We start from the raw sequence: 15,101 nt of genomic DNA on the forward strand, positions 1-15,101 counted from the left end.
ACTTTTAAGAAAGCAGTATTTATGGGATTTTTTTTTATTTTTTTTGCAAATCCCACACTAATTTTTCTATTAGTGCATGGGAATTGCAACAACTTAAAACACTAAGCCCCTCCCTCTGCCAATATGAAATACTCCCTTTGCATTCACCTGTGAGGTAACTTATGCGTGCCCTTACAGATTAGGTTTTAATTGTTTTGCTGCCACTTACAGAGACGCATGTACACTTATTCAAGAGGGTGCAGGTCTTCTCTACATTCATAGATATAGAACATTCAAAAATAAGAATAGAACAAACAATAAGGCAAACTAAAGAGGGGTTACAATAAATAAATCATAACAAAATGCTATAGCAGGACCTCAGAAGAAACTCCTGCAGCACCACTGACCTAAAAGACACAAGGGCATGATAGACTTAGAGGGGACATGATAGAGACTTACAAGATCATGAGGGGCATGGAGAGGGTGGAAAGGGACAGATTCTTCAAACTTTCAAAAATTACAAGAACGAGAGGGCATTCGGAAAAATTGAGAGGGGACAGATCCAGAACCAATGCTAGGAAGTTCTTCTTCACCCAAAGGGTGGCGGACACCTGGAATGTGCTTCCAGAGGATGTGATAGGACAGAGTACGCTATTGGGTTTCAAGCAGGGATTAGATGATTTCGTGAAGGAAAAGGGAATAGAAGGATATAGCTAGAGGATTAACATACAGGTCCTGAACCTGATGAGCCGCCTTGTGAGTGGACTGCTGGGCGCGATGGACCTCTGGTCTGACCCAGCAGAGGCACTGCTTATGTCCTTATGTTGTTCAGGGGGCCTGCAGGTCACCACAAATGCAACCAGTGTGTGATGTCATATTGGAAGGGTTGGTGATTGAAATTCCTTACCGAAGGGAAGTTATATTGAAGAGATCCACCATATGTGCCTCTGGATGAGTGGTGTATGTTTTGATATGCCCCTGTCAGCTATGTTACATTGGCCACACCTCTAGCTTGTGAAAGGGAAAAGACCTATAGGAATCAAAGTTGTTTATTCCCTGGATATGCAAATGGTGTGTGGTATGTAGATATGAATACTGAATCTATGACCAGACATACACGGTTCTTCTAGATTTTTATAATTTGTACCTCTGGGCCCTCCTCAAGCTATTCAAGGGAGCTATTAAGATAGAGGCTGGCTGTTTGTTAAATGCTAGTATATTTAATCTGACCCTAGGCTTCATAATCTAGCTGTAACTTTTTTGTTCCATATCTTTTTATCCAGCATGCCCATATAAACCACACAGATCTATAAGGAAACAGTTTCATATCTGACATGAAACTGGAACAAAAACACATCTGCAGTCATTACTTGTTCCTGCTTTAATCAGTAGTAATGAACAACCAGAAAATTTTTGTTTCATCTCATTTTCCTTGTGGTTTAAAGGAATCTTTATTTTGTTCAGGGGTTACCCTCCCCTCCCCCTCCCCCCCCCCCAATATCATCATGAGAAACAACATGAAAAACTTCAGGTCCTCTCCCCACACATACACATGTACACATACACATGTACTTTCTATAGGCCCACTACAACTCCCCATAGATCTCTGAACTCATTCACTCATGCACATGGCCATGCCACATTTAATATGGTGGCCATGACCTTTCATGATAGTCTCATACAGGCCCTGCTAAACCACCATGGATATTCAGGTCAACCTAGAAGCCTATGGGGGTGGTGGGAAGGCATAGAGAAAGGGGGCCTTGCTTTGCAGAGGGGTCTTGGATTTCTGGAGGGGGGGGATCAACAGCCTCCTGTCTTTGTCAAACAAAACCCTATCCATTTTCATTTTATTTATTTAAAAAAATGGTCAATGAAAGTAAATGATAGAAGAAATCTTGTTGACATTTCTTCTGTCATTGGTAATGACTGCCCATCCCTAGAAATCAGTGCTATTAGAACTGAGAGATTTGGTAGAAAAAACAACCTCAAAACAGTAGAAGTGGTAACCACAGAGTCGACATACGATAAAGTAATTGCAGCTCAGTAGATGTCCTTTTAGGTGATACAGGATGAGGCTATGCATTATGGCTTCCTGTTCTAACGAATGTGAAGTTTTCATGCTATACCCGTGATTAATCGGATAAGCACCTAACGCCCAATAATTATTTTAAAATCTATTAGTGAGGCTGTTAAGAGTATTTTACCAATTAACACCCCCCCATTTTTTTTTTTTACAAAAGCGTAGCATGATTTTTAGCGCCAGCCATGGCAGTGACAGCTCCGACGCTCATAGAATTCCTATGAGCACTGGAGCTGTTACCGTCGCGGCTGGCGCTAAAAAATGCTCTAGGCTTTTGTACAAGGGGGAGGGGGGAAGTTAGTCACCTAAGAGGCGCCAAACTTTAGGTGCCCTTTATAGAATCAGCCCCTTAATGCATACTCAGAGCCAAAGACATTTTAATTGTTAAACATTCACAAAAAAAATGTTGTGGGTATTAGCAGCATTTTGGGAGAGAACAATCCTGCTGCTAAAGTAAAACATTGGCCATTAAAGCACATTAACTGCAAGGCCTCTAGTACAGAATGCTGTGAAATACACCTCTAGTGGTGTAGATAACTTTCCATGTTATCTGTCATATATACAGTTAACACACATTAATGACACATGCATTAACTGCAAGGCACAGTTCCCTTCCCAACTTCTTTCCTGTAATAAGAGTTTCCACATTAGGGAAGTAATTTTAGAAGGAGTCTCCTAGGTTTAGGTGCAAATAATACATATATATATATGGCAGTATTTTAAGTGTGTGTATGCAAAAATGCCCTCATAGAAAACACTGACCAGTGCAAAAGTACACATACTGTATTTTTTTATGTTGCAGTACTTTCACTGTGAGCGTGTATATGAACAGAGTTAGGGTGAAGCATGAATGCCGTCAACAAGTACATGTGTTGATTATGGAACACAATAATTTACATGCACGCAGCGAAATGTAGGCGGCTTCATTTACACTATATCTAGGGCTTGTGTAAGTGATCAAGGCTTGGAGTCTTCTCTGCCATACACACCAATATAGATGTTATAACTGACTAAAAAAAATCAACAAAGCAAAATATTTTCACAGCAAAGGTTGACAGACAGATGACATCACTTCGCAGACACTGTAAAATTCACAATGTGCAAGGCAAGAGGTTTCAGTTCTGTCAATAAAGGACACCATGTGGGTTCAGCAAGCCACAAAGAGGTGCTTCAGATCTACAGCAACAGTGATGCAAAAGAAACAGATCCCAGACAGTGCTTCAAAACAAAATCTCTTTGTTAAAACAATCACCCAGTGTGATCCACATTTTGCCCACTCTTGGGCTGCTTCAGGTGTATATTCCGGGAGAGCTGCTATACTCACGTTACTCCTCTCCTAAACTCACTTCATTGGCTTCCCATCCGTTTCCAAATACAATTCAATCTCTTCTTACTGACCTACAAATGCACTCACTCAGCTACTCCTCACTATCTTTCTTCGCTTATCTCCCCCTGTGTTCCCCTCCCCCCTCCCCGAGAGCTCCGCTCAGCTGGTAAGTCCCTCCTCTCCGAGCCCTTCTAGCTGCCTGAATCTCTACGGCAGGCTCAGTCTCTGGCAGTGTTCAAGACCCAGTTAAAAGCCCACCTCTTCGAGAGTGCTTTTGACCCCTATCTCTTCTCACCTTGGGTTCTGCATCCCCAACCCTGTATGTCATGTCTGTCTGTCCATATTAGATTATAAGCTCTTCCGAGCAGGGACCATCTATAAACGTCAAAATGTACATCGTTGCATATGCCTTTCAGTGCTTTATAAGTGATAAGTAGTAGTAGTAGTATAGTACTAAAAGTGGCAAGGCTAAAAGATTACGATCCCAACTAAAATGTACAAAAATGCACAGCAAAGGTGACAGTATTCTGCCACAGAGAACAGTCAGGGCCTGATTCTGTATAGGACACTGGTCTCTATGGCCGAAAATCCCATGTCAAACATGCGCTGGCGCCCCAAACAGAATCACATCTACCTTAAGACACAGACGCCTGCCTGATCAGCTCAGGCGGCTGAGAGTCTATTTTTACGTTTGGGAAACATAGGCCAGAATTTTGTCCTTCCTCACCCGAAAATTTTTCTTTTACACATGCATCCCACTTGGTTGCCAGGCTGCCGTCTACAATTAGGATGCACTGTTAGAGAATCAGGCCCTCTGTGTCCTTGCTTCTGTGATCATGGAATGTAGCTGTGCATTTTTGTACATTTTAGTTGAGATCATAATCCTTTTTTAAAAAAAATTATTTATTTATTTAAATGTTGTATTACTTACCAGTGTAATAGATATACTTTTTATGATCCGGATCAATTGCAATATTTCCTGGAAGGCAAGGCAGTTATAAGAACTCCAGAATCATCCAGTACATCTGCGATTCAGGCTATTAATTAATTAACCCCAAATATCTCTATATTTCTTGTTATAATTGTTCTTAACTTCAACTTCTCTTGATTGAGTATGTTCCTTTTCTCTATAATTGTGCACTATGTTCATGGTATCAGTAGATGAGAGTGGGATATTTTTTTTTCCCTATCTCACTAGTTTTCTTTGGAGTTTTGTATTTCTTTATTATCTGATTTGATTTCCTTTGTCAAAGAATTTTGTTTTTTGATGTGAGAGATCATAATCCTTTAGCCTTCCTACTTTTAGTACTATACCCCTGAAGCAGCCCAAGAGTGGGCGAAACGTGGGCCATGTCTGGTGATTGTTTTAATAAAGAGATTTTGTTTTGGAGCAGACCATCTGGGACATGTTTCTTTTGCTTCACACGGGTTCAAACAGAAGGTACATGGCATGGTAGATGAGATGCATAGTTTCTTTAGATTGCACCGACAGACACATGCTATAATGGAAAGGTAAAGAGATCACCTAAAGGGCAATTCTATCACAGGATGCCTACATTTATGCACCACTTGAGTATATAAATATATAGAACACTGTCATCTTTGAAGGTGGATGCACACTTACATAGGTAAGTGACAGCAAAACTACTAAGCACTGTTCTGTTAGGCTGTGCTTAAGTGGCAGAGCACAAAAATGCAAGGGGTATTCCTGTAGGCGAAGCATGAAAACAGAATGGGCGGGGCTGTCACTTACACATGCAAATTATAGAATGTTGTATGTTAGGTATGCCTTTGCTGCCCATGTGCTGCAAACTTTTTTTAAAGCTGCAGCACACTAAATGCGGGGCCGCAGCTGGAGTGCATCCAGAAGTGCGAGGACATAGGCATAGTAATGTCATGTGAACGTGCTGGCTGGCTGCCTATAGGACATGCCTGTCTCTACGAGAGGCACGTCCTGTAAGCAGTCAGCTGGTGCTGGCGCCTCTCCTCCTCTGGCGGGTCGCAGCACACCTGGAATCTGATGCGGCACACAGTTTGCGATACACTACACTAGGCATATGACTGGTATAACTGTGGTTGTATACATGAGCCAATATATTACAATATTCTATCCGAGTACCTAGATACTATTATAGACCAGGTTCTCACCATGTGGCATTGGGACACCTAAAAGAAGGCACCTACTTATAGAATTGCCCCCAAAATGCCCTCAGACATGACTACAGCAGTTGAATGGGAAGCCCCTGACAGAAGATCTAGTGGGAACTAAAAGGAATGGTCAGGAAGCATCTTTCTTCCTCTTGTCCAGTCATTCAATGTAGACTTTCATGCCTATTTGTCAACTGAAGGTATAGGTTGGTCATCCCCTGGTATATGTGGAACTGGCTTCAGGATCATCACATCAGTTGCCTACTCCAATTCTTGTGACTGCATTGCAACTGTTGGGGGTCACCTTTTGTGGATTCTTTATATGTAATATTTTGGGACACTCTGCAAATTCACTGGACCTAGATAAAAAAAGAGAAATGAATAAGTTGTCTTGGACACATGCATCGCTTTTGCTTCCAACTAAAAAATTCAGGTTAAAACAGGGGTACTTACCTGACACATCCCTGCCATGAAATATATGAGTGACATACCAAGTTCCCAATCTTCTTTATTGATCCTGTCCCAAGTTTGCACCCCCCCCCCAAATCTTTCAAATTTGTTTTCCACCCACTTGTTCTTCCTACCCTGCCTAAAACTCTTCTACTCCTTCAACAGGCTCTATCAACTATTTGTGACCTTTAAAATAACTCTGCAAGGAATATTAGTAGACTAATTGGTCTTTGAGTTATGCAGACAACTCTCAGCTGGCCTCCAATGTCCATGGCCTCTGCAAGGCTTGTGATATCTATACCCAAGGTTTCAGAGAGCCACTGTTCTAGCAGTGTGAAGTAAATAACACAATCATGGTCACCTTCCATCTTCCTCCGATAGATGGGTATTTTGTCACATTATTCTTGATTAAGTATCCTGATAGCTACAGTTGATTGTCACGTGGGAAACTCTAAGACCCTTGATGTCATGTGAAATTCTTTGCCAAATGCAGTTCTTTGACACCATGGATGCTCTTGTACAGTCTTTTCCAAAGAAAACAATGAAGTTTTCAAGGATCAGCTGAGATTGTTGTTATTGTTATTTTGCTAAGTGAGAAAAGCATTCATTGGTATGGTTATTCTACCTCTTGAGTGCTTGGTCCTACTTGCAGCTCAAATTCTGCCAGCAGCTCCTTCATACTTTAATCTTTCTCATTTGCATGTTCTTCCTTCTTTCTCCACTTTTGATGCCAGTGACTATGACTTGCATTTGGTCTATTTTTTCCTTCTGGATCTTCTTTCACTTTCTCTTCAAAGATCCTGTAGGGGGGTCTAAAGGACTGCTATAATCAGCCAGAGATTTCTTTCAATGGAAGGAGAACATATTTAAGCATCACTCACTGCACATGTAAACACATAATATTACATTGGGCTTGAGTAATGTATTCATATTGAGAGAAGTGAGATATCAAGATGATTAGAGCTGTCTTTTTGGTGCTCCCTAAAATTTTATCGTTCATTTTTTCTTTATGGAATGCTGCTACTATTTGGATTTTTGACTGTTTTTTGTGACCTGGACTGGCAACCGTGGAAACAGGATACTGGGCTAGATGGACCATTGGTCTGACCAAGCATGTTATATTACATATTTTTGTTATTATTTTAAGTTTTTGATATAGTGCATAGATTTCATTGGTGAGGAATTATATTTTGCTACTGATACAAACACATAAATTTACAGCTACTCCAAAGAAGAAGGTGTACGTTTGGAAGTGTGCATACACATGTATTTTATAAAATATGCCTTTACTTTGCAATCCCACTTCTAGTCTCCCCAAATTACATCCACCAATATACCTAAATGCAGAGTTTGTGTGTGTAAGTGGTAGTGCAATTTTATTGAAATCCTCGTCTGTGTGTAAAACAGGCATTGCTCACATAAAACTTTATAAAGATTACCTCTTTATCCCCCCTTTTTACAAAACTGCGATAGCATTTTTTAGCGCAGACTGGCACGCTGAAAGTTCTGCACTGCTCCTGACACTCAGTGTGAGTGTCGGGAGCAACACAGAGCATTCAGCATACCAGCCTGTGCTAAAAACCTCTATTGCGGTATTCTAAAAGGAGGGGGGGTGTATTTGTTCATGCATATTAATTTTGGACACATTTGGGGGGGATTCTAGAAAATATACTATGTGCATTAGCGCACACAATTGCATTAGCACGTGCTAACCACTAAAGATGTCCATTATCTTCCTATGGGCATCTTTAGCAGTGATCGCACACTACGCTAATGTATTTAGGCCCAGATTCCATAAATGGCACTGTGATCATCAGCTGCTCACAAAAGTGGTGCTGATCATGTGTCAATCACACAATGGTGCCGTTTATAGAATCATGGCTACGTCACGGATAGGCGCTGGAAATGTAGGCCAGAGTTTACATTTCTGGCGCCCATCTGTGACAAGAATTGCAACTTCAGAAGTGCCTACCAATGTCTAAGGGTACTTCTGTTATTACCAAAAGAAGGACTGCAGAGATTGATGTACAAGGTTCAGGAGCTTTATTGTAGACAAAAAATGTTTTCCAAAGAATGATTCACACAGGTTAAAGAGAAGGACCCGACACGATCTGTGTTTTGAAAAACACTTCTTCCTCAGGGGTCCAAGATGTTGAAATCCGATGTACCAAGAACCATATGAAGAACAGCTGTTGAACATAAAACTCATAGATAATGTTCAACAAAGAGCTCCTGTGGTGAGACATAGCTCTTCGTCGCACATTTTCCATGAGTTTTATGTTCAGCTGCTATGCTTCATATGGGTCTTTCTTGGTACATCGGATTTCAACATCTTGGACCCCTGAGGAAGAAGTGTTTTTCGAAATACGGACCGTGTCGGGTCCTTTTCTTTAACTTGTATGAACCATTCTTTGGAAAGTATTTTTTTTTTGTCTACAATAAAGCTCCTGAACCTTGTACATCATCTCTGCAAGTCTGCAGTTCTTCTTATGGTTTTGTTGTTTCACTTCCACTGCAGACTTGTTGGAGTTTTCTTTGTTTTTACTTCCGGCATTAACCATGCCTATTTTACCCTTAGGCACCAGTAGGCACCTCTGTAGTCATGGTTCCAGTGCCATTTGTGGAGGTATCATCTTTTTTTAATGGCATTTTAATTGCTTTTAAATGATGTGATCAATTATTGTGTCGATTAAAGGCAATTAAACCCATTAAAACCAGTGCCGTTAGGTGCAAAGAATGATCAATTCCTGCTGAACCAGAACGTACGCAGGTAAGGCTAGATTCAGTTAGGGCACTGGTCTTTGACCTAAGGGCCGCCACGTGAGTGGACTGCTGGTCACGATGGACCACTGGTCTTACCCAGCAGCGGCAATTCTTATGTTCTTATCTTTTAACTGGTTAGTGTAGGAGTAACACGTGAGCCCTTACCATCTTCAAAATGGGTGGTGGCAAGTGCACATGTGTTAATTATTTCTAATGGCAGTGCACTAATGACAACGTTAATGCACGTCCATTAATAAAAAATAGAAAAGGGCCATTAAAAAAAATATATTATTTATTTATACATTTCAAAAAATTTTCACAAGTATCATCTTGCTCAAGAAATACAGAAGAAACTTAACATCAATCAAATATCTCAAAAACAAAAAAGATATACAATTTTTGTTTATGGCAGATAAAGGCCAAATGGCCCATCTAGTCTGCCCATCCGCAGCAGTCATTATCTCTTTCTCTCTCTGAGAGATCCCACATGCCTATTCCAGGCTCTCTTGAATTCAGACACTTGAGTTCAGACTCTTGAATTCAGACACCGCCTCTTCCAGGAGACTGTTCCATGCATCTACCACCTTTTCTGTAAAAAAAAGTATTTCTTTAGATTACTCCGGAGCCTATCACCTCTTAACTTCATCCTATGCGCTCTCATTGCAGAGTTTCCTTTCAAATGAAAGAGACTCAACTCATGCGCATTTACATTATGTAGGTATTTCAACGTCTCCCACCTTTCCTCCAAAGTATACAGATTGAGATTTTTAAGTCTGTCCCCATACGCCTTATGACAAAGACCACACACCATTTTAGTAGCCTTCCTCTGGACCGACTCCATCCTTTTTATATCTTATTAATCTTCCTTAGACCACAATAATGGGGGGAAGATGATTGGAAAAGGCGAAGAAAACCTACATTCGTTGCCAATTAAATTAAATTAGGAAATGCCTAACAACCAAAATCCCACATCATTCATTAAACTGCCGTTCAAATTTAAACAATTCCAGAAACCACTTTCTTCAAATCTAAGAAAGATCTTAATTGTATTTAACCCCAAGATATTTAACCATGCCTTTGCGTGGATATACTAAGAGAAATGAAGCACTTAAAGTCACAGTTTCAGATCTCCTAGCCAGGAATAGTTTTCTTCTTTCCTGCATTTGTCTTGTTATATCTGGAAATATCCAAACTTTTCCCCCAAAGAATAGCACTTGGGAATTATAAAAAATATCATCTTAATATTGCATTAGTGTCCTGTTCAAAAACTAAAGATACAAGTAAAGTTACTCTTTCAGATTTTTCAGATAAAGATATTTCAAGTAATTCTGTAACATTCAGAGCCTCTTTCAAATTCAAATTAAAACCTTCTGCCACTGGGCTCGTTCCCGTGATCTTTTTGTAGGCAAATAATACATTCAGTTTACAGGGGGGGGAATATTTTCAGGTGAAAATTTCAAAATTTCAATAAGAAATTTTTTAAAAATTTCCATGAGAGCATTGGCCTGAGATCTCAGAAAATTTAACAGATGCAAATTAAGTCTACAATTATAATTTTCAATTTGCTCAATCTTTCTATTCAGCAAGTTCTTAGCTTTAATAATCCCAGATGTTAACTCCTGCAGAAACTTAATATTTTCTTTAACAGTTTTCAGTTCAGAGGTAAATTCTTCCTTTGTGCCTTCTACTTTCCTCCCCAGGTGATCCACTGTACTCACGAGTATAGATCTTTTTTTCGATATTTGGTTAACTGTATTGTTCAGCTTTAGGACATTTGCTCTCCAGAGTCACCACTGGCAGTATTTCTAAATTGAAATAAGTCTCCGAGATCACTCCCAGGTTTCCTTCCTCTTCTGCCTCTATTGTAGCTGCCGTCCCTCGAAACAAGATTTCCCCAGCGAGAAACTTGCAAGGTTCATTCAGTAGCACAACAAGCATGGCAGGGCATGGTGGTGGAAAGGCTTCCAGAGGGGATAAAGTGACATCTAGATCCAAATAATCTGGGTCTCCTCAACCCCAAAACACAGTGGATACAACTCTGGACTCCAGTATGGGATGAGTGGTGGTGGTGGCAAATCTTAAAACGGACTGCTGCATCATGGAAGAAGTCCTTGACACTGAAGAAGCAGGCTGCACGCCCCCTCTCCTTTTGGTGTGTAGCATATAGAGGAAATAGTATAGTAGGCAGCAGAAACAGGTCAGGAACACCGACACCAGGTTGCCACCATCTTGACTCCTCCCCACAACCATGTGAAAAAAGGCCATTTTGATGTCCGCAGTAAAAAAAAAGTCCCCAAAGCACAGGAAAAATGTGCACAAGAATGCAATATGGCCACTTTTTACTGCAGCTTAATAAAAGTTTCCCTTAGTATGTTATCCATTGAATGCTATTTAATCAAGCACATAAGAGTTCTTTTACTAACCCACAATAAGCAGTAACTTGTGCTTACTACAGCTTAAAATGCCTTACCATGGGGCATGCTTAAATGTCTCAAGGTAATTTTGGCAACCAACATGCTAAAAAATAGATTTTATTTTGCAGCGTTGTGGTCAGGTTTGGGGGTAGAGAGTAGGTATTTCCGTACATTAAACAATTAGCACTTGATTAGCGCCTGAGTCCTTACCGCCTACATAATGGGTGGTGGAACGGGCTTATGTGCTAAAGATCATGCACCAATGGAAAGATTAGGCCTGGTCATTAATATAAAAAAGAAGAAATTAATCCATTTTACCTATACAGTAAAAATGGCATTACTGAATGGGAATGGCCTGTGACCAGCATACACTAAGACCTCTTTGCAGTTTGGTAATACAGCCCCATAGTATGCATGCTAAAAGCCATATTTTACATATGACATTGAGGAAGGGAAAGGGACATCCAGGTCACAGCATTCACAATTTACTAGAACTTTTTTAAAAGGTTCTGCTGAGCACAGAGGTTTTTGTAAAATACAGTATGTATAAGAATGTGAAGTATGTGTATTAAAAAAAAAAAAAGCAGTGTCACTCAAGGGATCTGTACATTTATATACTGAAGAGAATATACTGACAAGCCTCAGATCTGCATTTTTCCCATGGCCAGAGAAAAAGAGTAGAATCACCTTCTGGCCTTCCTAAGGCTACTGTTTGATATACTACGACATTCAAGAGACAATTGAAAGCACATTGACTCACAGGAACATTTGGGAATATGTACTATGCCAACTGCAGGATATACTAGCCTTTAGACATTTTCTCCTCCACCCCCCCCCCCCACACACACACACACACCTTGGAGTCATTTTATTAAGTTGTGGTAATAGATTTGGCATTATTTAGGTTCCTTATCCTTTTCAAGTATTTATTTCAGCAAAGTTTGATTTATGGAGGGGGAGGGGTTGCATTGTCTTTGTTATAGATTGATTCAATGTTCTTTTTTCCACCCTTCCCCCAAATAAAATAAAAAAATCAACATTTTTTTGTGATTTATATAGTGTACAAATGTTTAATAAAATATTGCTGAACAAAGAGAATAGTGTGGTGTGGTGTAGTGTGGTGATTATTCTTAGATATTTAGAGGCATTTGTTAAATACTAAGGCGCCCATAGCTATAAAATGGGCTTCTTAGCATTTAGGGTGTGTTAATCATTAGTGTGTGCTAAATCTTTTAGTGCACCTTAGTAAAAGGACCCCTTATTTTGTGAGGTGGACAGAGGGCTAGGGTTGCGTGCAGTCTTGTGCATAATTTATCTTCGTCTGCTTGAAATAATTTTTATGCAATTTAATTTGTGTACGTTGTACTGTGATCTGCCATAGTATAAAGGCAGACTATAAATAAAATCAAAATAATATTAAAAATAATAATCGTGTCGAGTCAGTCTTAAACAAGAGTGCGTACAGGAACTTACACATGTATGTGCTGGATTTTAGAAGGTCACACATGCAAAAAGGAGCCAGTAAAGAGTTGAGTGAAATAACTCTTGTGAAACTTTTTAGATAGTTCTAGACACAATGCACAAGGTTGGCACATCCCAGATCCAAAAAAGCAGTAGATGGCACAGTAAATTTTCTAAACAGTCATGAGTGCATCACAGCTCTAGCCATGTTCCACCCAAACTACCCCTTCTGAGAACTACACATACAAATTTTTAGCCTGTACAAACCACATCACCTTAAAACCTCTATTTCCTCGATATCTCAATACCTAAAAGAATCTTTTTAAAGTCATGAGTTACACGTCACACCATCTATGCACGTGAAAGCCACTTTTTATATGTGGAGATGCTTCTAAAATGACTTCCTAAATATGTTTGCACAATAAATAATGGATAATCCCCTGCGTCCCTCTAAATATCTAAGAATAATCACCACACTGCAGCTAGTCCTCTCTTTGTTCAGCAATATTTTATTAAACATTTGTACATTAGGGTTGCCATTCAACTGATTTTGAAGGATTGGAAGAAGAACTGGGATAGGTTAAATTACACTTTCTGGTGGGAATCTCTCTGTTATACTTTTTAAATGGAATGTTCGATAGCCGTACAACAGGGACGGTATAAGAAATTTATAGATGTTTGGGAACCATTGACTAAGTTCTGTAAGGAGTGATAACTCCTTATTGACCCTTAAGCAAACACATCCAGGGTGGGTAGGAGGGGGGGAGGGTTTTGCATTGGAATTTCATTCAAGGAATATATGGATGGTTTCCTGTAGGTATGTACTTTTTATTGGGGGGGGGAGGAATAGTTGTGCATTAATGTCTATAAGTTTAATGTGCATTTCGTGTAATATTATGTATATTGAAATTATTTGCACAATGGTAGTTTGGAAATTTAATAAAGATTTTTTTTTTTTTAAAAAGAAACATTTGTACACTGCATAAATCACAAAAAATGTTGATTTTTTATTTTATTTTATTGGGGGGGGTGAGAGAAAGAACATTGAATCAATCTATAACAAAGACAATGCAACCCCTCCTCCCCCTCCCCCTACATAAATCAAAGTTTGCTGAAATAAATACTTGACAAGGATGATAAGGAACCTAAATAAAACCATGATGAGGAAACATTGGAACAAAAGAAGAGCTATTATAAACTAATGCCTACTTTCATCCTTGCAAAAAGGGTCCACACTCTTATTAACTTTATCTAATGTTTCTTCTCTTGTTTCTATAATGCTACAAACTGTCTAACCGCTCCTTAAACAAGTTTTGGTATCATTTTCTAATGTCTTCGGAGAATTCTTTTAGTGGCTAAAAATGCTTGGGCCATCCATTTCCTTTAATGACCTACGAGTACTTTAAGCAGTCTGTTGATCTTAATCTTTGTCAGTTTGTTGGAATTGTAAATATCAGTTACCTCTCTTATGGGTAGGAGCATACCAAAGACAGCAGCATATTCCGCTGTAGGAAATGCTGCTGTACTGGTTTGGGAGGCTGGTATTCTGGGAATAAAAGAGTAGATGAAACATTTAACTGAAGTAATTAGCACAGGGCAAGAAAATGTGACAGAGGAAAAGAAAGATAACGGTAAACAATGGTGGTTCCTTGAGTGTCAGCACTATGAGGACCTGATTTTATAAGATAGCACCTTTGAGAGAAGTTTAAAAAAAGCCTATTTTATAAAGATAATGCAGGTGCCTATGTGCCTTTATAAAATAGACACCTAAAACCCAATCCCTTAGTGCTCAAATGCTGACGCACATATGTACTGTAACCTCTAAGGGCCACAATCACACAACATTTTGACTTATTATATGAACATATATGTTGTGCGTCCTCTTATAATTTGTTAACATAATCATTACTTCTATATAATATAATAAAGCATAAAGAATGATTAATCACCAATGATATAGTTCCTGATAATAAATAGCGATAGTGCGAACGGGAGCAATGACGATTGCAGCCGTGTTGAGTTATGCTATTCTAGCAACAGTCTGAAGAGCCCAGTGATGACAAAAACAGTTTCAATGCACCGTTGTGTGCATGCAGGGCAGGATTAATTCTTCGAGGGCCCCTAGGCACACAAGTACACTGGGCCCCGTAGCCCCGCCCTCGCCCCACCCACAAACTAAACCCCTTTTTTAACAAAAGCACAGAAGAGGTTTTTAGCGCTGACTGGTGGGCTGAATGTTCTGCGCTGTTCTGACGATCATAAGAATTCTATGACCATCGGAGCAGTGCAGAGCATTCAGCATGCTGGCTTGTGCTTGTGCCTTTCTTATCCACGTTGATTGCTTGTCATATTTTCTGTCGATGGGGGAGGGTCCGCGTTGCCAATCGATGCTGGAGGGGCCCATCGCCGTTTGGAAAAAAAATAATGTTGATGCCCTCCTTCTTCGGGCCCCCCCCCCTGACCATTTCGGGCCCTA

The 15,101-nt window shown here is 39.8% G+C and overlaps 1 protein-coding gene across 8 annotated transcripts in view; it reads right to left on the reverse strand.

Annotated features, from left to right (window-relative positions):
• HDAC9 (histone deacetylase 9) overlaps positions 1 to 15,101 on the reverse strand; it is a 1,077,926-nt gene that overhangs the window by 47,633 nt on the left and 1,015,192 nt on the right. Inside the window, exon 15 of one of the 8 annotated variants that reach the window (XM_033930940.1) lies at positions 5,834 to 5,896. The exons of the other annotated variants lie outside the window; for them this stretch is intronic. Coding sequence (XP_033786831.1) covers positions 5,888 to 5,896 — 9 coding nt within the window. The 3' untranslated portion in view covers positions 5,834 to 5,887. Of the gene's footprint in view, positions 1 to 5,833; positions 5,897 to 15,101 lie in introns of those variants that run through there. 8 annotated transcript variants of the gene reach the window in all.

The sequence above is a fragment of the Geotrypetes seraphini genome, chromosome 2, assembly GCF_902459505.1.
Source record: "Geotrypetes seraphini chromosome 2, aGeoSer1.1, whole genome shotgun sequence".
NCBI classification, from domain to species: domain Eukaryota; kingdom Metazoa; phylum Chordata; class Amphibia; order Gymnophiona; family Dermophiidae; genus Geotrypetes; species Geotrypetes seraphini.